Source organism: Muntiacus reevesi, chromosome 5 (genome assembly GCF_963930625.1).
Source record: "Muntiacus reevesi chromosome 5, mMunRee1.1, whole genome shotgun sequence".
Classification (NCBI taxonomy): Eukaryota; Metazoa; Chordata; class Mammalia; order Artiodactyla; family Cervidae; genus Muntiacus; species Muntiacus reevesi.
Window position 1 is genome coordinate 83,961,070 of NC_089253.1, and position 25,043 is coordinate 83,986,112.

The following is a 25,043-nucleotide window of genomic DNA, read 5'->3' on the forward strand; positions in this document are numbered from 1 at the left end:
CTCACTGAAAATGTCGATGTATCCTCAATGATAGAATTTTGGAAAATTTGTCAATAAAGAGGACAAACTGACTGGATCTGGAAAAAATCCTTCAGGTACTCCTTGGCAAAAAGTAGGAAGATCAATCTGTATTTCTCTCTTATTCTTGGCTTCATGACTTAAAACATGTGAGGTCTTTAAAACCTTGAAGACCAGGTAGCTAGTAAAAAATCTTGTAACAAGAAACAAAGATTCTGAAAATAGGCCTTCAACTGGGTTGAAGAAAAGGCATTCTCTTCTGTGTGAGACCTTCTGACAATCTGGCTTAGTTTTTGAGTGCTAAAGTTTCTTGGCATATTCCTGGTGGCATGGAGTAAGCCCTGCCACACGAGGCCAAGTGGGAGTCTAGTAAGCTCTGATCACAGCTACAACTAGTAACGGCAGCACGTCATTTTGTGTGATGTGCCTCACAACATTTCTGAAGTCGCTGTGAAGTCATGGTAGGTAGGACACATGGCTAGTTCTACTGTGCTGTGCAGAGTTAAGCAATAGGCGTGTGTCATATATGGAAGGGGCAAACAAAGGGTGGAGCAGTTGTCCTGACTGAATGTAACGGTGGCTCTTCCATGGAGAGGGCAGCTGTGATGTCAGGAAGATGACCACGCTGGACGGAGCAGTGTGGACACGAGAGGAGTGAACAGAACACAGGGAACCTATCCTTGGCCCCATGTGAGGAAGCACTTTAGGGAACTCTGAGAAAGAGCAGAAAACTCTTGAGAAGAAATAATGCCCAGCTATAAACCATGAGTTGAGGCCATGGCAATTTAGTTCTTAAAGTAAATGTGACTTCTAACTTGTAGTCAAAATCTGGTAAGACCAGGATATCTGACTTACATATAAAAGGTATTTCTATTTTTATATTTCTTACACATAAAAGGTATTGTATTTTTGCCCAAGGCAAAACCCTTTTGTTCTCTTAAGGATCTAAGAATGCTAGACATTCTTCCTTATTCCTTTAGTCAAACTTTCCTTCATAAATAATGCAAAGGTAAATTAGTCCAGGCCTGAGTGGAAAGATCACAATTGCTAAATCTGTAAATTTCTAAAATAAAAATTACAAAAATGTATACAGGGAGAATGAGTATGTGCATGTAAATGCTGGAGCCCACCCTTGAAGTGTTATGAATTGTTTTGAATATTCTTCGTAAATCAGTTTATAATAGTATGAGGGAAGTTATAGAATGTTTGCTTTATCTCTCTAATAATATCACTTCTTATTTGTATTTATACTTTGTACATATGACAAGTAATAAGGCATGATACTTAGTATTGAAGTTACTGCATTGGAAGCAAGTTATGTCACAGAAAAATACATAAGTTTGGGAAAGTCATTTAATTTCTCTTGGCATGGTTTTTCCAACTGAAAGGAGTTTGATAGGGTTGTTTCTAAGGCCCTTTCCAGTTTTACTATCCTATAGTTAAAACAGAAACCAAGACAAATAAATACATGTTTTTATAAACACAAAAATAAATAAATATCAATTACGTTGTGAGTTCAAAGACACAAACCATGTCTTAGATTCATTTATTCCCTAAGGAGCATGATATACTTTCTTATATGTAGCAGGTGGTAAGAAAATATCTGTTGACTATATTTTAAGTTTATATCTGATTGGTTTCACAAATAAGTAGAGGACTGAATTATTTCAAAGGCTCTTTCCAGTTCTACTAATTTATGCTTAAAATATGAATCAAGTCCAATAAATAGTATAGTAGACCTATGAGATTTTAAATTGTCTTTGATCTACGAATTCACTTCAAAGTCTCATATAATTTCTTCCACAGCAGGTGCTCAAGGAAATATCTGTATATTGTACTTATTTTATTTGCTCTGTTTTTCCATATTATAACATGAATGAGTTATTTTCACAACTCATTATTATATCTTTCCATTTCTACCTACCTAGTAAAAACTAGTGAACAAATGGGAAATGCGTATCTAAGTGAGCAAAATATTTTGTTCTTTAGTTTTTGTCAAAGAGACTTATTAACTTTTCCATACTTTAGACTTCATGAATAGTAAAATTTAAAAACCAATACTAACCTAGTTTCATGTATACTAATATATGTTCTAGGTTTTCTATATTAAAATCAAAAAGACAAAATAAATTTGAATTAACTGCTGAAGAAACTCTACTCACAAATAACATAATTATGGCATATGTTCCACCATTAATCAAAAAATCATAGTTAATAACTTTGGGAAGCAACCTTTCAGGCACATGGCATGAAATAAAAAAGGTGATATTCTTTTTATAAATTTTAAAGGTAGCACTATCACGTGAAATACTCAAGAGTTTACAAGGGGGGGGAAAGGGGCAGGAAAAAAATAAAATTTATATGCACTCTATATAAGCATGTAACTCCTAATGAAACTCAATAAATAGAAACACATGATTTTTGCCAATTCATTTGTACTTTATGCTTCTTTTTAATAGAAATTAAATTAGTCAATTAATGTACATAATGCAGTGTTTGTTTCCAGTCTAGGTGCTTTTCAGCATTCACTTTTGAGTCTCATGGTAACTGTTACTCAGCATTGAGATGTGGTTTGATGAGTGAACAGGGTTAAGCATCAACTGTACTTAACATAGGACAGAAGGGGTTGAAGTTAACCTGCAGCTAATAACAGGGAATATTAAAAAGAGACACAGACCTGCAAATAGTATCAACATGCATTACTAGGCCAAGATTCAAAGTTAACCCAACCCACACAGATGCCTTCTCAACTGGAAGCACACAGGGAGAGGGATGACTTTACCGAGACCCACAGCCATAGTAGTAAGGTTCATCAGGGCGGAATCCGTAAGCTGTGGCAGGGCGTCCAAGAATGCCGACAGACTGGCCAAAGCCATCCATTCCAAGGCTAAAAAGAGAAGGAAGAATAGTCAGTTATATTCTTCAACCCAATGCAGGTCGAGTAAGAGGCCTGGAGATTTACACCTCCGAAATTCTCTAGCAGCAAAATAACTTACGTGTCTGGCTATTATTAACTTTTTTTCTTCTTTAAATTAGTACAGCCATAAAAATATATTAATAACTATTTAATTCTAATAATGTGTTAAAAATATTGAAAATCTCTATCACCAGGCATCATTCAGGGCAAAGAGAAAGAGAGATCAGAAAAGTTTTAATAAATTACACTCATATATGGCTTATACGCCAGAATATGAAAATATTTTACATGTTAGCAATTATCAGTAATAGAATACATTACTAAGAAATGATAAAATTAAAACTACTAGAGTTTTGCTATTTATAATAAGATCTCTATTCCATAGGACTAATCCACTATTAGTAAGGACATGCAATTGAGTTTTAGCAATTACCTTTCACTCAGAGCAAAATCATACTACAAGACTATGACTACAGAAGATAAAGAATTTTTAAAAATTTGGAAGTTAGCCAGATTTTATATGCAAATTTTCTTCTGACTCTTCAATGCAAAAAAAAATAAGACTAAATAGTGCATGTTTTGAGTTATAGCAAGTTGATTATAAAGGTAGAATGAAGTTACAAATGTAGATTGAAACATGGATAAACTATTACTTAAAAATTATTCTTTTATCTAATAAATTTAGAAGAAAAAGCACTTTTAAAGAGTCAGAGAATTATTAAACACTTAGCAAAATGACAAGATACTTATTTTGCCAGGCAAATATGGCAGCTCTAACATGCTCATGCATAGCTCATGCAATGAATGCTAGTGAGCTTATTTCCAATCAAAAGAAATTATTCATAATGCAGAAATTTAAGCTTTGAAAAATAAATATATTTAAATGATTTAAGATTGTTTGAGATTATGCTAAAGGGAAAGACATTTTCCCCTTTATCAGCAAAATCTCAACGATTAAAAAATATGTTCATATAGGCAGTAACTTCCTCTCACAACATGAGATTAAGTTAAAACACTTTAGAAGTAACTATTAAAATGTTAAGGTTTTAAATAATTTGTGTGCATGTGTTGGATTAGAACTAAACACTAAAAATAAAGGGCATATATTAATAATTTATGTGAATCTACCTTGCAGGGGAATGGGATTTCCAAAATACAAGGTTTACGTTAGAATCTGTAATGAAAGATCCTGGACAGATCAAACTTTTGGGCTCCTTCTATATAAAAAATTGTTATTTCTAAAAGCTGTTTGAAATTTTTAAGTGTGAATTTTATTTTGAAATGCCAAAATGTAAGTATACCCTTCCCACTTTGGTCCCATGAAAAGAAAAATTAAATTTTCTGATAAAGGGAAATTATTACTCTAGAGGTAGCTTTAAAGATGTTTTAGAAATTAATGGAGTCCATGACTAGACATACCTGTATCAGCTTAAAAACAGAGGAAAAGTTGGCCATTGAAAAATTTTCTCTTGAAGCACTAAGGCTAACAAATACTCGTGTAACTAAAAAACTGTCAATTACATAAAGGATAACTATATAGCCTGTGGATTTTAGCTCCTTTCCTTTTTAATCTTTCAGCTACTCCCTCCTTACATTTCAAAGCATCTCTTCTGAAGCTAAATAGCAGGAGACTTAGGTAAAACTCGATTTAATTTTGTCTTTATCAGTCTAGCAGCTGTGGTGAGATTACTTTTAAGAACTTGGAAACAAGGGGAATATGATTGATCAGTGAATATATACGCAAAAGTGCCTTCAAAACAGAACATCTCACAACAGAACAATATGACGGCAATTCTATCTAAAAGGTGATGATGATACTGAGAAGAGAGTCTGTCAGCCACGTTGGCATAGAATAAGGAGCTCTTCAGAGGCCACGCTGCAGTAGAACCAACCCAAGCAACTCCTTGGGGTGACATATAACGTCATCAGGACTATATGACCATTTTCACAGGCTTGTCCTCATTGAGGAAGGGGCCTTAACAAAGGTTCTGAGTCTGAAGTTATTATATATTCAAACTGCAAAACAATTTTTTATTTCTATGACCAATAAGCCAATGTCTAATTACTGTTTCCTCATATGACCTGCCAACAAGACATTAAGTTTATCTTATCTGCCTAATAGTTATACTTTCATTGTAAATTGAATTGACAAATGGATACTGTTTTTTTTTAATATGTTAGTCACATTTTTTGATAAGAACTATGTATCCCCATGTCAGTGAAAGTAAGACCAAACCTTGAACATCAGAGTTTGAGTTTCCAAGCCTGCAGGTTTACTGTGATAATGATAAACTTCTATTTATGCACTCAAGCCAGTGACAACATACAAGCCAATTTTTTTGAAGTTCCATAAATACCACTTGGGAAAAATTTTTAAATAAGAGAATTTGAAATCAACTCATAAAATAAGTTTTTCCAAAATTATCCATTATGTATTACAGATCAAATTGCTGTTTAAAGAATGTTTGAAACATTGTAACCAGTTTGGGTGATAGTCTCCCTTAAGTCCTACATCCTTTTGTATTATGAAAGATCAATCATATCCCTACAATTAATATCTTCTAAATAAAATTCACTCTGAAACAGAATAGCTTGATTCTTTAGTCACTTATTTGGTTCTAATATAGTGGGGAAGTTAGACTTCCGGGGATGCTAAAACCTGGATATAGATATTCTTTTGGGACATGTGGACACTTTATTTTCTCCCTTGGCAGAAAGATGTAGCCTTGTTAATGCTGAATTTGGTTCAAAACCAGGAGAGCCTAATGTAAGTTTTCTGAATAGAAAGCAGATAAGATTATATAAATTCTGCTGGAAAGGGATAGACACATGAAAATAAAAAGAAGTGTCACAGCAAAAACTGTCTTTTCCTAACCCACTAAGACTTAAGAGTACCTGGTATTAAAGTCACTTGCATGCCGTCACCAGGGCCCTTGCAAGCCAAGAGAAACTACTGTGATATGCCGTACCTGCTCTTGCCCTATGTGACCAACCTGCTTCAGGCAAGAGTTCGTGTATTTGGCTGTTTATATTAGAATTTAATGCAACACGCGCATGGGTGTTTCTGTACGTAGGTATTCTCTTCCTGGTACTCCTAACCTATATAAAAAAGCTGTGTGTTCCTTTCGATTAGAATATGCCACTACTAGACCACATTTCCTTTACAAGACTAATTATGTGGTGCCATTTAACATTTACCTTCAACATCCAGGTATCATATTTTAGACCTTTCAGTTAGAAAAATACCAAAATGCAATAATGATTCTTGAAAATACATAATTCTAAAGAAAATGGTTACTGTTTGCTGTGGAAAGACATCTAGGAAAGGTTAAGGCCCCCTCCAATCCATTTGCTATTAAGTTTCATGTCCCAAGAACAATGATTTTGGGGTACTTAGAAAAAATAGTAAGTTCTTCCTAAGTAAAAAAATATATTTAAAGTTCAACTTAAAACCACATCTAGGTTTTACTTTTAAACAAACATTTAGAGCTCTAATTAGCATTTGGCAAGCAAAAGACTAAATTTTCTGTAATATTTACAAGGCTTCAGAATAAGTTTTCAACAGCATTCATTAGAATTCTCAACTTGAGATGATTCAGAGAGGGAGGGAAAAAAGAAATCCAGGTATGACAAGTGATGCTTCACATGCAGCACATGACAAGGGGAATGGCAGCCAGCAAGGAGTCCTAGGCACTCCGAGGCGCTGCTGAGACTTCTGTGCCGGAGAAGATGGCATTCCTGTAGAAACAGAGAAAAATCACCTACCTCTGGCTGTTTGTGAGGCTTAATTAGTGCGTATTTGTAAAGCACTTTGAAATCCTTGGGTGAAAAGTGCTGCATAAGTGAAAAGTATTATCATTATTTTATTAATGTTAGATAAAAGTAATGCAAGTTTTTTCTTCTTTGAAATTTCCATGTCAGCAAAACGAATGCAAAGCAAATAAGGAATATGTTAGTGGATATTGCAGGCAAAAAAAAAAAAAAAAAGGCTACACTCAAGTCAAGTTCTCTTTTCATAGGCAGGCACATAGTATCTTTGACTTGTAAACATTCTTAGAAATAATCTATTCTACCCTTTCATTCACAACACCCTTAAAAGGGTCTATACAGTTCTTGTCATAACACCTCCATCACACTATACTGTCAAAGCGGTTCACCCCTTCTATAGATACATCAAACCATTAAAAAGTTCTTTGACAGTGAGCTGAAATCTGGTTCTATTAGTCCTAGAATTACCTTCTCAAAACACACAAAAAGTCTAATTATTCTTTAGTATGACTGCTTCACAACTCTCATTTAATCAATCCTCATGACATGATCTCTAAAATCATTTGCTTTCTAAAGCATTTTGATTTTTTTTTCAGTATTTATCTTAAAATAAGCTGAAAAGAAGGCAGTACTTATGTGGTCTGAAACCAGCATAGAACATAAATATGAGATCCTGTTTCTGACTCTTTGTTAATATAGACCCAAACTGTGTTGATCTTGAACAAAAATTTTAAGGTGTCATTACCACAATATGGCTTACATTGAATGTGTGTGTGTACAACTATGTGTAATACACACATGGACACACATGAAATTGATAACTTAAAACTAACCATGTTTAATTTCATCTTTTTAGCTTGGGTCTTTCTTTGGGGGTTCTGTTCTCCCTATGCTAAAATCTTTTATGACAATATATTTACAAGTAGGAAACAGTGATATATTAACTGTCTATCTTTGTGATCGATAAGATAATACTGAAGGCTGGAATTCTTTTGGGATTGTCATGTGAAAGGATTTAGCATTTTTTGGAGGAAACAGTTCCAAAATGTATGATTTAGTAATAGTCTTCTAGAACAGCTCATTCTTTTTATTAAATACTCCTGTATACTGATCATAGAATCAAAATAAGTATGTTTATCTTTCTTTCTAAGTAGACTGTAAATTTATCATCAGATAAATTTATAATTTCAGCTTAAGTATGATTTGTCATGGGAAGTTTATGTCTATGTCCTTTGTACATCCATCCACTCAAGTAGTACATGATTTCTATAATGTGCTAAATATAGTGTTGAGAGTCAATGTTAAAAACAAAGGATGTGGTGCTTGGAAGGCAGTAAAATAAACAAGACATGGTCCCTGACCATGGATTGATGGCAACTAACATGAAACCAAAATCTGATAATATGCTGTTACCCTAGTACATTTATAAATTACTACAGCGGAGAATAGGACCAAATATTTAATATAATGTGAGAGTATACTAAAGGTTGTACAAATTGCTACGAAGAATCTCAAGAACTAGAAAGCCTTTATAGAAAACACTTTGCCTTTTAATGTATCTATCACTTCCTGACATAGTAATTTGTTTTTGTCTTTATTTCCTATTAGAATGTAAGCACCATGAATGGTAAGAACTATCTTATCCATTGCTCTCCCACTAGCATCTAATATTGTGTCTGACATGGAATGGGATTTCAGAAAGCATTTGATTGCATGAATAGATGAATCTTAAAGGAAAAGCAGGATTTCACCAGTGGAAAGAGAATTCCTGGTAATGTGACAGCCTGAGCAAGAGAAAAGGCTGAAGAAGAGCAAAACTATTTGTTATGGTTAAAGTCTTAGGTTTGCAATGGAAGCAGTAGCAGGAGATAAAAGGTAGAAAGAGGGAATTTTAAGACTGGATTTTGAAAGCTCTTCATATGCCGCGTGAGCGCGTGCATGCTAAGTCACTTCAGTCGTGTCTGACTCTTTGTGACCCTGTGGAGTATAGCCCGCCAGGTTTCTCTGTCCATGGGATTTTCCCAGCAAGAATACAGGAGTGGGTTGCCATGCCTTCCTCCAGGGGATCTTCCCAACTCAGGGACTGAACCTGTGTCTCTTTCGTCTCTTGCATTGGCAGGCGTGTTCTTTACCACCAGCACCATCTGCGAAGCCCTCATATGCCACACTAAGAATCAAATACTTCTGGAGAATTGTCAGTGGTTTTAAAGAAGGGAAACAACTTACTTCTGTGTTTTAGAAAGATAATTGGGGTGACAGGCAGTTGAGAAGCAACAGCATGGGGAACATTTAAGAGAATACCAAGGCTGTCCATATGTGAAGTAATGCAAGTCTGTAGAGGCAATGGCAAAACTCACTATGATCAGATATGCTACATTTCATGACAAAATGGTATCTTTTCTCTTTTGAAATGGATTTTTAAGCTATACCTTTACTATTTGTTAACTGAGAATGAAGAGAAAGAATTTAAAAAATGGCCAAAAGCTTGACGCTATAGTTAACTGGAATGAAACATTTTTTACTCCTTTAACATGGGAATATGTTTCATTAAATAACTAAGAGGCTATACTACTCCATGTATTGATAGAAGATATCAGATTGTAGAAGCAGCTTGTCTTTGTATTGAATGGGAAGAGTTGGGTTATTCTGGCAGAGAGAGACATTTTTTTTTCTAGAAATTCATATATATAGCAACAAGAGAAGTGTGGACTGAATGAGATAATGCCTATAAAACTATACCTAACAACTGTATGTTGTTGTTGTTGTTGTTCAGTCGTTAAGCCGTGTTCAACTCTTGAGACCCAATAGACTGTAGCCCACCAGGCTTCTCTGTCCATGGGAATTCTCAGGCAAGAATACTGGAGTGGGTTGCCATTTCCTTCTCCAGGGGATCTTCCCGACCCAGGGATCAAACTTGCGTCTCCTGCATTGGCAAGTGGATTCTTTACCACTGAGTCACCTTTGTTTTTTTTTTTTGTTTGTTTGTTTGTTTCCATATTCATGGTCTTTATTTATTTTTTTATCATTTATTATTATTATTTTTTTTTATTAGTTGGAGGCTAATTACTTCACAACATTGCAGTGGGTTTTGTCATACATTGACATGAATCAGCCATGGGGTTACACGTATTCCCCATCCCGATCCCCCCCCCACCTCCCTCTCCACCCGATTCCTCTGGGTCCTCCCAGTGCACCAGGCCCGAGCACTTGTCTCATGCATCCCACCTGGGCTGGTGATCTGTTTCACTATAGATAATATACATGCTGTTATTTCGAAACATCCCACCCTCACCTTCTCCCACAGAGTCCAAAAGTCTGTTCTGTACATCTGTGTCTCTTTTTCTGTTTTGCATATAGGGTTATCATTACCATCTTTCTAAATTCCATATATATGTGTTAGTATGCTGTAATGTTCTTTATCTTTCTGGCTTCACTCTGTATAATGGGCTCCAGTTTCATCCATCTCATTAGAACTGATTCAAATGAATTCTTTTTAACAGCTGAGAATACAATACAAACGAGCCACATTTATATGCATTATAAATAATGATGCATTATTTAAACAGGATCTAATTGTTTGCAATTTACAGATCTACCACTAGATGGCGAGCTTGCTTTATCATTGAGTACCTCTTTTACAAAGTTTGAAAGCAAGCTTTATCAAATTTAAGTTTCTCAGCATATTTAACATTGACAGAATGTGGTTTCTATTGCTTTTTCACATAATTTATGTCTTCAATTTATATATTTGATATGATTTAGATAAGCAGTTGAGTTAAATAGGAATTTCTTCTCATTCATGTACAAAAAGTTTTGTGAATGAGGAGGCCTATGAAAAGAACAGAAGATGCTGATTGTCCTGGACACTGAAAAATGTACTGCATTTATAATGTTAAAGTACTACTTTAACTAAAGTAACATTTAACTACTGTTAAAGTACTAAATTATCATTTAACTTGTCAATAACACTTTGCTTCTATAAATGTATATATAGTAGATAGATATTTTAGGTTGCTCAAAGGTGTTACTTTTTGCTTTTGGCTTGAGCCTTTGTATTACTGAGAAAATGAGTAGAGTGAAGCAGTCTTTTAATGAGTTTCACCAATATATAGCACTTAGCTGACACTTTCCATTTAGTTTTCTTTTAATCTTTTATATGCATAATTATCACTTTTTCCTTTATTCTGATAAAACTAAATGGCTAGAGAATCTTTAAAAAATCATATTTTTAGTGAAATCAAATTAAGTAATATTTTCCTCAAAATTAAGGGTAAATGATAGTAGGAGTGGGAGGTTGTATGTAATGTATAAATTTGAAACTTACTAAAAATTTTTTTTGAAAAGACATCTGTCAGTCTAAGGGGAAGATACCACCTCAGGGACAAATGCTTTCAATTTACTCTACTGAGATGCTTCAGATAAAAACCAATTTGTACTAATGATAAAGAAAGCATGTGTAAAATAGTCATTGATTTATTTCAAATGGAAAGAAGCGCCATTTCATGGACACTTTTCTAATATCATTCAATTTACACATATTATACATCTTCATTTGTTATTTAGCCCATCTACTGAGCCTAGTTTAATGATTATATTTTTCATGTGGAGATATTACAGTTGGTACTTTTTCATATTATATTATCTAGCCTTTTTTATTTTTAAAAAACTCTTACAATCTCATTTAGATTCTTATATTAACTCTCGTTCTTGGGTCTTTTGCCATTGCTTCCGACATTTCTTCACGACAGTCGCTTTCTTCATGAGCTTCATAATTTTTTACTGTATTCAACTTTAGGTTTTTGTTTTGTTTTGTTTTTTGCCTGTCTGCTATCTGTTGAGTTTGGGAATACTTCTACTGAGAGGTTCTGTATTTATTAAACATCAAGATCCTGGGATTTCACTGTCCTGAAACCATCTGAAAGATAATTTCTTAACTTGGGGTTTCCTGAACTAGATGTATAGTATAAATTCTGACCCCACATGTTTGCATGGAGCAAGAGTATGATTCCTTTTCTCATGAGTGACTATCTTCCCCATCTAAGACCCTATCTAGGGTCTGAGTGCAGAAGACAAGTTTTAGTTACTTTTATGGGCTAGTGAATTAAAATCATCTAGTCCTCTTTTCAACTGATGAGAAAAAGGCAGCTCTTTGAAGTTCCAGGCTCTATATAGAGAACTTAGAATTAATTTTTTTCTTTCTATACCATGTAACCTATACCTAGTTCAATATTCTTGTGGTAGTTCTTTTGTGTGTGTGTCATGTAGGGTTATATTCTGTCTACCTTTTCTATATCTATATAGGAAGAGGTACCCAAGTCAGGTCAGTCTACCATCTTGCTGGAGTCCCTTCTACTTTATTCTTATTAATCTGCTTTCCACATCAAAGGAAAGAATTTATAAGTCCTATATTTCTGTGACTCAAAACTGGCTTTTTTGAACAGAACAGTGACTTGAAATAAATAACTGGAGCTGATAGAAGGTGTTTTCTTTTCTCTTGTTTGCAGTGGTGTGGTAGCACTCTTAATAGGTGCCTAGTAGAAGTTGTCAGATGTGACTGTGATGCTGAAGTGAATTCTTACTGAAACCTGCAACAGTCTCAAAGGCTTCCCTGGTGACTCAGAGGTTAAAGCGTCTGCCTGCAATGCAGGAGATCCAGGTTCGATTCCTGGGTTGGGAAGATCCCCTGGAGAAGGAAATGGCAACCCACTCCAGTATTCTTGCATGGAGAATCCCATGGAGGGAGGAGTCTGGTAGGTTACAGTCCACGGGGTCGCAAAGAGTCGGACACAACTGAGCTACTTCACTTTCACTTTTCGTAACGGTCTCAAAATTTTTATAGCAATCTTTTAATGCAAGTATACCATCTTGTAATATTTAACTTGAATTTATTCACTTTAGTACAAGGACTTCTTGAAATTAGCAGTTCTATAATATCAAGCAATGCCTCAGTTCACACCACCAAATGTTAAGGGAACTTGCTGAGCTGCTTAAGTAACCCCTAGGTCAATAAACTGAGTCATTAGCACCTCTTTTAAAGAATTGTTTGTCTGTTACTGGCTCAACATTTATATAATCTGTCATAATACTTTGGTTTTTTTAAGATACAAAAATTACTGCTGTAGGCTTAAAGTAGAGAGTTTAAGTAGCGATGTTTTCACAGTGATAGTTTGACCGTACTGTCTGGTACCGAGTGAGTTAAAGCCTGAACACCACAGCTAATTACTATATAATGCTAACCTTAGTTGCTGGTTCATTTTGAGACTCTTTAAAATATGAACTGTGTATTTTACCCCTATGCACTCTCTTAATGATTTGTTTTTTTAGACTGAAATCACTTCCAGCCATCAGTTAGGCTCTTGGTCTCTACATATGCACTTCTCTAAGCACAAATATTTCTTTTTCCTATTGGTCTGCCAGCTCTGTCAGAGCAAATTTCACTTTAAACTAAATGCTATGATACTTAAAACCTCTTGGATTACTCAGGCTGCTAGTGTGATCTATGACCTTCCAAGAATGACAGCTGAACTTTCCAATTTGCTTATACTGCTTGGGGAACTAAAAGCACATGCCAAAGAGAAAAATGTTTCTGATGTTGAACAGAGAGTAGAGTTCTTGTTGGAGGTGGGAGCAGGAGACTATTAAGTACTGAAAAATACTAATAAGAAATGAAAAGAAACTAAACATGCTGTAAAGTCTAAGAGCTCGAGCGTAATTCAAAAGTTAATGCTGGCATTAAAAATTTTTAGTCCACTTAAAATATGAATAATGACCTTCAGTTACTGAAATTTAAACACCAACCAGAATCTTAGAAAGATAATGCACTATATCAAAATGAACAAGTCCAAGAGATGGAACCAAAATTATCACAAATACCATACCTAATGGGCTACATCAACTCCCCATCATTCTTTATAAAACACACAGAAACCCAACATACAGATATATCCAAAGAGGTAAAGTAATATCATATCTAATATGCATGCTACCCCTACTGACATATCAGTCTCTTCTAAGTTAAAAATTAATGTTACGCTTCTGGTAAAACATGGTCTCCAAAGTCCTTAAATAAATAATACAGTGTGGGAATATTTTTATATAGTTTTGAAACTTTTAACTTTTACTACCTTTCATAAGAGGTACACAAATATTAGTTGTAAAAGAAAATCTTAAAAATCTTATCAAATATATGTTAATATAAAGTTTCCATTTATGCCCTAGTCTACTTACTTATTTGTCTCAGTAATTCTTAGGCTAAGCAGCCTTCAAATTACCTTTGGCTAATAAAAATCAAATGGTGATTGATAAAGACCTTTTTTCATAGCTAAATCAAACTAAGTAATATTTTTCTAAATTGAGGGCACAAATATGGATACTAGAAACTATATTTAAACAAATTAAAAGTGCATGTTTTTAACTTGACTCTAAATGAGTTTATAATACCAAATATACAAGCATTTCCTTACATTATTATGACATTGTTTTTTAATACGAAGATTGATTCTTTAAATTCTATAGTGCTTTATAATTTTCAAGTTTCATACACATGATTTCATATGATCCAATAAAAACCCCTTTCTCCCCCACCCATATCTTGCCCCTCCCCTTTCCCTCTTCCCACTGGTAACCACTAGTCTGTTCTATCTGTGAGTTTGCTTTTTTGTTTTATTCACTAGTTTGCTGTATATCTTAGATTCTGCATAGAAGTGATATCATACAATATTTACTTTTTTCTCTGTCTGACTTATTTCACTTAGCATAATTATAACATATATGTTGGGCAGTGATATACAAGTACTTTCAGCCACTAACTCAGTAGTTTCATTAATCAATACAGGTCAGATAAATATTCAATAGTTACTCAGTGCCTTCTAGAGCACTTAGGATCTCAGTACATTACATAATACACCAATATTGCATTTAGCACTAGAAGAACAGGTACTAAAGTAAATCTCTACTCAAACTTTATAAACTCTCTTGGTTCCTGAGAATGCATTTATTATATTATAGGTCTGTATATAAGAAGGTAAATTCATTTTCTACTTAGGTCTAAGGCTAATTTTCGGTTGTCAAGATACAACCTGATTGAAGCCATCCTGGTCAACCAGGTTGCAGTCTTGTGATGATGAAACAAAGTATTTCTAATATTTTCTTCATAAGATGGGGCTAAGCACCTTTTGCAAGCACTGACATCAAGCAAATTCAGTGCAGGCTGGAATGCAGAAGTACATGATTGTAAAGATTACTTTTCTGACTTGTGTCCCCTTATTATATTTTAAATTGAAGTTATTATTTTCAAAGCAACATAAGGAAACACACTTTTTTTTATCACTGATGTAATTGGCATTTTTCTCCCTTGTGATTATGTTTACAAATTCAGCAAAACAAACTTAAGTATGAGCTTATCAACAACTCCTGCATTTTATTAAAGTTAGTGGGGTGCGATGACCTCAAAACCAGAATATCTGGATATGATTTATGTCTCTACTGATATAGCTTGTTTCAGTCTATATTTGTAACTTTCTTTGTCACGATTTCTTTTTTTTGTGTGTGTGGTAAAATAAGAATAATGGCTATCCCTTTTAACATCTCTCTGCCTTGAGATTACTATATTTCCAAGTCTCTTACAAGAACAGTACAAAGACTCTTATAGCATGTATTTGGTGGTGTTATCGTTATGACATATGAAAATGATAGAGCCTTCCCTAAAAGTACTTAAGAATTCTGGCTCCTGCCATATAATCCAGGCTGTTAAGAGATACTCTGTCATACTTGGCATGCTTCTTACACATGCCTTCTGTTTGCCTTTACAGAGCTCTTACATAATTCATAAAGATTTATGCCAACATATAGGCAACTAATTGTTGCTGCACTAAAATAATGCCATGGCCAATCATATCTTCCTTTACCATAGTGAGACTGGACTGCTTATATAAATAAAATTATTCAATCAAAATCCTTCAGATGCTATGTCAAGATTGATGCAAATGATACAGCACCTTTAGGGATGAATAATATGGGGAACGTCTCTACACACTTTTTCATCTTATTTTATATTCTGGGAGTTTATTTTGAAAGTAGTAAATCAAGGATAAAGTTTTTAGTTATTCCACACAAATCATCACTTTGCACACTGCAAACATTTCTGTACGTAGGTTTATTGCTATAGTGTTGGCTTTTCTTTGCAAAGGGCACAGGGTTATAGAAGTGTTTAGGGTGGGTATTTTCATTCTGTGATGTTTGTTGAGTTGTGATTGTGCCAAGCTGACAATATGGGATACATAAGCAAAGCTGGGCAACTATGAGGTGAATTCTTCAGGGAGACGGAAATGTACCATACATTTTTGAGATCACAGGCAGGAGAGGGTTTTAAGTAGCATTTCCAATGGTCACATAGGTATATCTATATTAGTTAATTCACGTATAAAGGACAAGGAAAGGTTAAAAATTGATTTAAAATGATGATGGTGCCCACCTCCTGACGGAAAATATTACTTCCTTCCCCCAGATTTTAGAAGAAAAAGGTAAGATGCAACTGTAGGATACTGACATAGTTTCTGTTTTCCCTTAGTATATACAGAGAATGAGTTGAGCTATAATTGCCCAATATTTATAAAACCCTTAAAATCCAGAATCTTAAAAAAAAAAAAAAAAAAAGATCTTTTGAAACTTTTAAGAATTCCTGCTTTTTACTATCTCAAAAGAGATCTCATGGAATTTAAGCACCCACGTAAATACAGCTTTACGGGGTTTCTTGTATCAGTTTAAGTTACAGTTGTAATTTAAAAATTTACTTGCCTAACTATGATCATAGAAGCCTCCTCCCATCCTTTCACATTTGAGGGGCTCTAAATTAGCCACTTGAAATTGTCCACACAAATCTGGATTCCTTTTTAAGATTGCTTTGCCTTTTAAGTTCTGACAGGCCAATATAAAGGTGCTTTGTTTTTGGCTGGAAAAATCTGAAATGGAAAGAATTTCTGAAAAAGTGGGATGTATCAACTTTAGATAAAGCTAAACAAAGAAGACTGGCTTAAAAATATATTAAAGTATGTTATATTATTTGATACAGAATGCAGACTTATGTCCACAAAAGAGACAATATTCAGAAAATCATTAACTATGCTCCTCTCTATACATCTATTCAAAAGACTATTTAAAATCTTTAATCTTGACTACAGGCACAAGAAAGCATTTGTTGGGTATGCCTCTCTAGTCTGAAATATGTAGTCTTTATGTAAAAACCAACATAGACATACATAGATTTTTACGTTCAACAATAATTAACTTCAATGATAAAAGTATAAAGTTTAGAAAAATACTAATAATTCTTCTCAAATACAAAAGTAAAGCATATTTGAAAATAGATTTTATAGCAGAGTGTCACATTTGTCTCTCTGAAGTAGGTCTGAGTTATATTTAGTTGGCAGAGCCACTGAATACCTAGTGAGATTACCAAGTGATTTGGGCTACCACTGAAAAACTTCATATTGGCCTACAATTCCTATAAGTAAATGAAGGGGGTGACGGAGGATGAGATGGCTGGATGGCATCACTGACTCAATGGACATGAATTTGAGCAAACTCTGAGAGCTAGTAAAGGACAGGGAAACCTGGTGTGCTGTAGCCCATGGGGCCGCAGATTTGGACATGACTTAGAGACTGAACAGCAACAAAATTTACAGGATTATAGTTCATAGTTAATCTCCTTAACTCCAGAGTTCCCTTCCATAACCCTCAATGGAGGCTTACTGCTTTTTAAAAATGAGAAAATCTAATGCATTTTAACAAATCTAAAACTCTTTCAATTAAAATTTTTCTGAATTCATCAACAATTCATCAACAATCGGCATTAAAAAAAGTTCAAAGACTAAACTGTTTTCTCTCTCGTTTCCTTGGGAATATCTATCTACCTACCTACCTACCTACTTCCTTCCTTCCCTATCTACCTTTCCTTTTTATGTAAAATGAAAGCTTTCTACTGAGTAAACCTTTGCTCATGAGACGGAAGACATCAGAAAGCAACATTTACATCAAGCTCTTTGACACAATGTCTCTTCAATATTAAAATTATGTTTTGTAGGACACTGACATGTTTCTTAAGAGGCATTCTATTACAAAAGTACAAAAAGCTGTTGTCTGAATCAGTCCCTACAAAGTACTTACTGTTATAATGAAGCAACTAAATTCTAGTGAATCACCAGACCATTAAGGGGCAGTATTATTAAACAGCCTATAAAACTCAAGAGGTTGTATTTTAATAATAATGTGATTCTTTGCCAAATATTGCACTGCTTAGGTTAAAATGCAATAATATCAATCTGTTTACCTATTTATCTAAGAAAATTAATCACAATATCTTTAAAAATTATTTTTATTTTTTCTGGTTTTGAAATACTATTGACATATAATATTGTCATTAGATCATCTTTTTTCTTCTGGAAGAAAATGTTAAAGGTATAATCTTTTGTAACAGAGGCAAGTTAACAAATAGCATGCTCTTAAAAAAGTGTTTAAGGCATTATGGCATTCTTCTCTAATGATTAATTGGTGTCGTCTAAAGATTAAGGACAAATAAAAAATGTTTAAGACATTATGTCACTGGGACACACACACACATTTAATCAAGGTGTGAGAACAATATAAATGTTGGCAGGAACATGTAGAAGACCACTGATATATAAAAACTGCCACTGTACTTAGTATTAATTATTTAATTATTTTTCTAAGCCTGATAATACTGTTACCTTTAAAAATCTTTTTAAAGAGTGAAATAAAGAATAATAAATAGGATACTTTAAGTCATCTCAAAAAATTAGATTTTAACCCTGAACTTTATATATATCCTTCTCAATGGGAAAGGGATCATTTCTTACTGATTTCTAACCCTTGAGCCCATCCAAGTGTTTCTAAATTAAAAAGGTTACTGAATAAAATAAATTTTAAATGTTAAAAATAAAACATTAAATGTACATTCTTACTTCAATTGTATTTTTATTTAATACTCTATAAAGTTATCTTCATTCGTCATCACAGAAACTTTAAGTAAAAATTAAAAGTATCTTTTGGAAATAAAATAATCTTCAATAGTATATAATCTGTACTTCTGATAAAGTGATTATCAACAGGTCAACTAGTTAAGACCCAATAATAAGAAAGTAACAAGATCAAAAGACCTTTTATTCATTTTAAGTATGTGGTAAAATTTGTTTCTACAAAACACAGGCTATTTGACAATGAAAACTAACATAAAACTTGTAATACTGGGACATTACAAGTTTCTTTTGACAATAACTTTTTTTAAAGCTAGAGAAAGCTTACATTCAGTATAGATGGTACTGTTCAGTATAGGTATATTCAACTGGATATGTGGTAGTGTAAGACATGTGCACTAAGATTTTCTTAACTCAATCATAACAATGAAGGCAATCACCTTTATGTATACAAAACACTGCAATTAAAAAGGCAGTTTTTTATGTTATGTAGGTTACTAAAAATTTTCCTATTTAGCATAGGCTCCTACCAACAACTTTATATTACAAGCACATAATACTATATATACATCTTGATTATATATTTAATAAATACTACACATTGTGCATTTGAAATGATCTGATTTAAATTTTAAAAAGATCACAATGGTTACTCTGGGAAAAAAATGATTGCAAGACAAGGCAAATATAGAAGCAGGGAAGTCAGGAGGCTATTTTGAATGGTTCAGGTGACAGATAATAGTGGCATGGACTAGGGTAATAAGGGTGGATATGCAAAGAAAAGGCCAAGTTTGAGACAGTCTAGTAATGAAAACAACAGGATTTGAAGATGATTTGCACTGGTAATGGTGAAGAAAAGGAAGGAACCAGGGGAAACTCCAAAGTTTATGGCTTGAACTACTGGTTGATGGTGACATTTGCTGAAGTGGAAGATTAGAGCAGCACCTATTTGCATGTGGGAAACCAAAAGTTAAGTCTCATGATTTTACTAAACATTCAATTGGGTATGTTAAATAGAGGAATAAAGCTGGTGCTCAGAGGAGAGGTGTCAGATAAAAATACAAGCCTTTAGATAGTATTAACATTTAATGATATGGGATCTGGATGAAATCCTCTATTTAGGTAGTGGGTGCAGTTAAAGAAGGCACTCCCCAAAATGATAGTGATAGAGAACGGGGTCGAAATTCTACAGTAACCAGCATTTAATGGTGAAAAGGAAATGGAATATCCAGCAGAGAACACTGGGAAGGAATGGAGAAGATCCTAGGAGGAAAGTAAAAAAAAAAATAGGGTACTTTGAAAGCTGAAAAAGGGGCAGTTTCAAAAAGCAGGGCCTGGACATGTGTGTCAAACACTGCTGACAGTTAAAGATGAGAAAGGTCCATGGATTTGGCAATTTGATGCTTACGAGTGTTCTGGACAAAACTGGAGAAACAGCAGAGTGAATGGGCATCTTTTGGCTGTACTGTATGAAGAGAAATGAGAAATGGGGAGAGGCTGGAATGTGATGTTGGGGCAAAGAGTTTAACTTTGGAGAGTCCATACTGAGTTTATATGCAGACAGGAATGATTTAGTAGAAGTGAGAAGAATGATGACATGAAAGAAGATCTCAGGAAGGCAAGAAGGGATGGGTTCCAAGCAAAGTGAACCAACTGAACTTTGAAGAAAAAGGCCCTTTCTTCACTGTAATAGAGGGAAGAGAGTGAGGTGGAGTAAAAATAAGAATAGACACCTGGAGGTAAGGAGATAACGTTGGGCAAGCTGCTTAACTCAATAAGCTTTGGTTTTCCTAATGTCTCCTTCCCTGAGTTGTTGTGAAGATCAAATTAGAGAAGGGATATAATAACAGCAATTAGCATACTGTCTGGCACTCAGTAAATATATTTCAATAAATGCCACATTATTATTAATCAGCATATCTCAAATTATAGGCAGATTTGAAACAGCTTTAGAGAATAACATTTTAAATAATACAATTAGAATAAAGACTAAGTCTAAATGGCATTGAAGCCTGCACATTTCTGTTCCATTCTAGCAAGTTCACTTAAAATTGGACTGGATGGTTTATGTTACAGAAATGAACTTTTTGGAGCAGTTTCACTCATTTAGGATTTTTCTTTCATTTTTTAAAGACCAACAAAAACTTTAAAAAGTTGTTTTGTGCAGGAATTTTCTGTGAACTTTTATGTCCAGAATTTTGAATGGGTTATGGACTGTCTGATGCAGATTTAAAAGTAGTAGAAAAACAAAGAAACTATTTAACAGCCCCCAATACCCTCAAATACATAGTCTAAAAATTCTGCTTTAGTTTCCATCATTTTTCTCCCCACATGCAAACTCTCATGTTACAGTCTAACTACATGGAGATAGGCTTATTTGGAAATACTAGTTCTAAAAGCAGAGGCTACAGTTGTAAAGTTCAACATTTCCACATTATATCAAACATCTTCTGAAAAAGGCAAGGGTAGTGCTGTACATCCCTTTCTCTTAAAATTTTCAAGCCATTCTTTTTTTTCTTACCCTTCTCCTCTTATTGGGGTAACTAACAGGCACTTTACCCAAAGTGGGTCCTCTGTTTTGTCAGAAGATCTGACTCTACTTCTGCATCTTAGAATCTTATTTTGTGCTTCAACATATTTTTTAGTTGTTGTTTTTATGATAGCTATATAAATCAATGAACTGGTATTACACACTGCTGATGAAAATAGAAATAATTTATTTTGTGAAAACAAACAGCTATAACAGAAACTGACTTCAATGGTGAGAAACCAGAAGCAGATTTCTTTTATATATTTTAGAACATTTCATATTTATGTATAATGTGATCTATATAAACATGTATTATTAATAAAATATATTTATCAATGCCCATCATCTAAATTGGCATTCTAAAAGTGAATTTCTTGACAGAGATAAGTTCCAGCTACCAACTAGAAAATAAGACAGTAATAAAGATAATAAGTTTAAGTGAAAAATAAATTTAACAACATATATTAACTGAATCAAATGATTAATGCTTCAACTGGGAGGTTTCATTGTAACAAAAAATAAATGTGACTTTATTGTACTTCACTATGAAGATGTATATATTTAACAATGTATAAGATTCAGCTTGCTTAAATGCGATTTTGAATTTCCACTGATTTATTCAACAGATATTTATAGCATTTCCAGTATTTGTAAGGACCCATATGGTAAGATGGTTTGGTGGATACTTAAAATGATGTAAGAATAGCTCTTACAATGTAGAGGTCAAGTTTTTTGAAATCCTTTAAATACTATGAAATCTTCTCTGAAGTCAAAAGTGAAAAATAATGTTCTGACTTATTAAATAAACTCATTAAGTGCAAATTTATGTTGAAACTGAATATATGACATAATCCAAGAAATAAAAAACTAGCTTCTTTATTTGAGGAGGAGAGGTTTGAGTTTTCAAGAGCATTAAACTAGACCTAATTTGAACATTGATGGTAGTACATACGCATGTGCAGTCACTCCCTCACCCTGCCTCCCCAACACATGCACACCTTTCTCCTCTCAGCTTATTAACATTCTAAATCTTTCTCCCAGGTTTGGCCTTGCAACCACTTACTTGATAAAACAGGTCACTTAGAAAGGAAGAACGACCAATAAAATGAATTACAAAGACAACAAGATTAAACTGATTGCCCTGTTTTCATACACTGTAGCTGAAATCTGCAAATATGCAGTTGGCTGTGTTTTGGCATTTAACAGCATGCGATCAGTAAGGAGGAGGAAATTTTATTCTCATTAACGGTTGCAGATTTACTGCAGTGAAAAAGGGCTATGTAACCCGAGATGTGACAGTGCAGAAAGATCAAAGCCTTGGACTGGAAACCAAATAAACCCTCTGGCTACTTCCTGCAAGGAAAATTCACTTTGGCAATGTAAAACAGAGCCCAGTTAAAAACTACTCTCAGTTTTATGAGCTGTCATAGCAGCTCAAGTGGTTTGGACCGGTTGAGTTCAGAACATTATATTTCCTTGTTTTTGTCTTAGATACTTCTGTAAGCAGTTTTATAGACTTTAAAAAAAACACACACACACAATAACAAATAAACAAAAAAAGAAATTCTTTTCTTTTGGTTGAAACTGAGAAGGTAACCACTACACTTATTAAAACAGGCAGGTCTTCATTTGCACATTCCTTTCTCATTTACTACAGTTTAATATTTTGCCCTTAGATTTATTTGGCAATATACATTTACTTTAATAATTCATCTGTAATCTGTACAATCCCTATTCAAAATAAGTGCAAATCAGTTTACAGAACCCATATGGCTCATATGTGAGGGGTGAGTTATTTGTAATAGCACATCTGGAAGGTCTACGGGCAATATGGAGAATATGGGAATTAATTAATATTACACTAAAAAACCTATAGGCTCTAGGTTTCATCTATTTTAAAAAATTATTTAAGAAAAAAACATTTGGTTCACGTTTCTAATACAGGAGCTTTCAAAATAATTAATCATAAACACTTAAATCACACTGTTAAATTAATCAAAACACAGACGGGTTAGACAAATCGATCCCTAAGTTTAGGAGTAAGCTCAGATTCACTGGATCCAGACTTAAGGGAAATAAAAGGTGACATGCTCTACTTTCCTTTCTCTTTTATTTTTCTGGAGGGGTGGTAGTGCTTATCAACCAAACTGCTTATAATTTTAAAATTCTCATTAGACTATGAATAAGCAAGTCTTTATAATTGTAATGTGTATCCTATTCTCTTAAAAAAACTCATTAATCTTTTCGGAAAATAAGAGCATTTTTTTGGTCAAATATATCATAAAAGCAGTCATCCATGCTTAAGGACTTTCTCCTTTCTTTTTAAAATTTATAACTCATTTCTGTATATCTGTACAGCCAACAAAAATGCTATTAATACATATAAAATGAATGAACCTTAACACTGGATAATCACACTTAAACGGTGGTGATATAATTAAGTTCCTAGTCATGACTGGATGAACTCCCATGTCATTTCTTCTGGTACAAAACTACACAGTACTTGATGTGTTAACATTTTTATAGGATCTAGTCATCTTCAGATTACTTATTAAATTTACAGATTCAATTATACTGAAATTCTCCTAAATGAAAGTCCCAATAAAGAGACAACAAATTTGGTTTTCTTTGGGAGGATCTTTGGATTTTACACACAGCTAACACACATGCCTCCAAAACCCAAGCTCAGATCACCAGACTGAAAATTAACAGGAGTTTGATGAGGGCAGTTCTGCAACCAACTTCTCTTGCTTCTAAATTTCCAAAGGAAAGCAAATCACTTAAAATATTTTTTTCAAGTCAGTATAATTTTTTTCTAGGGTAAAATATCTTCCCAGGTTTCCAGTATTTTAAGTCTTGATTTTTGGCTTGAATTTCTATATTTCAGTAAAGTTTACAATTTGCTAATGCTGATGTGTGATAATCTAATAAAATCTGGCCTTAAAAGTTACAGGCCCAATTTACTAATAAAACGTAATTCAATTTTCCTTAGGAAATGCAAATCATTAGTATCCAAGCAGTAGAACTGAATTGAATTCCTTTGCCTTTTTTATGGTTAAAAAGAAGTTTTCTCTATTAAAAAGGCTTAACATAGAAGCCAACTAAGACCAATATGTAAGGATTCACTTATAGGCATAATACAATAACATCATGTATATAAACATTTACATTGGTTAATTAGCTAAATAAAAGATTTGCTGGAGACATTAATCCTTGTAGACTGATTATCCCACTCATTTCATCCTCATTTTTTGTTCAACTGGATTAATCTGTAGAGAACTTAATGAACTACTTAACACAGTTTAATGGTAGTGAACTAGTTACTTGATGTGTTAATAAACTTTAGCAATTTGTCTCCAAGCAATCTAAACACCAATTTTCAGTGAACCATATACAGTGTACTAATGCAAAATAAGTAAACAATATACTGTATTATACAATAAAGTCTACATATCTTACTCTGAATTTTAATAACATTTACTCTAAACTCTCTAAAGCATAGTTCACTGTTAGACTAACATATCTGCTTGCCATTTGGAGGCAGTAGTGGTGTAATACTAAGAATGCTGACTCTTACCAAGCTTAAAGGCCTCACTATATTACCTAACTGGTTTTGGACTAGTGCCTTAAAAATTTCTGAGCCTTAATTTCTACATTTGTTAAAATAGGGCCAGTACTACTTTGCCCTATATACCTTACACACTGTTGATGATCAAATGAGACACACAATGAAATAAATGTTAGCTTTGTTGTTGTTGTGTTGTTTAGTTTAGTTGCTAAGTTGTATCCAACTCTTTTTGCAGCCTCATGGACTGCAGCC

At 33.8% G+C, this 25,043-nt stretch overlaps 1 protein-coding gene across 3 annotated transcripts in view; it reads right to left on the reverse strand.

Annotated features, from left to right (window-relative positions):
* Positions 1 to 2,436: 2,436 nt before the first annotated feature.
* KIFAP3 (kinesin associated protein 3) overlaps positions 2,437 to 25,043 on the reverse strand; it is a 139,667-nt gene continuing 117,060 nt past the window's right edge. For all 3 annotated transcript variants that reach the window (XM_065935676.1, XM_065935675.1, XM_065935673.1), the window contains one exon: positions 2,437 to 2,905. In XM_065935676.1, coding sequence (XP_065791748.1) covers positions 2,797 to 2,905 — 109 coding nt within the window. In that variant the 3' untranslated portion in view covers positions 2,437 to 2,796. The remainder of the gene's footprint in view (positions 2,906 to 25,043) is intronic.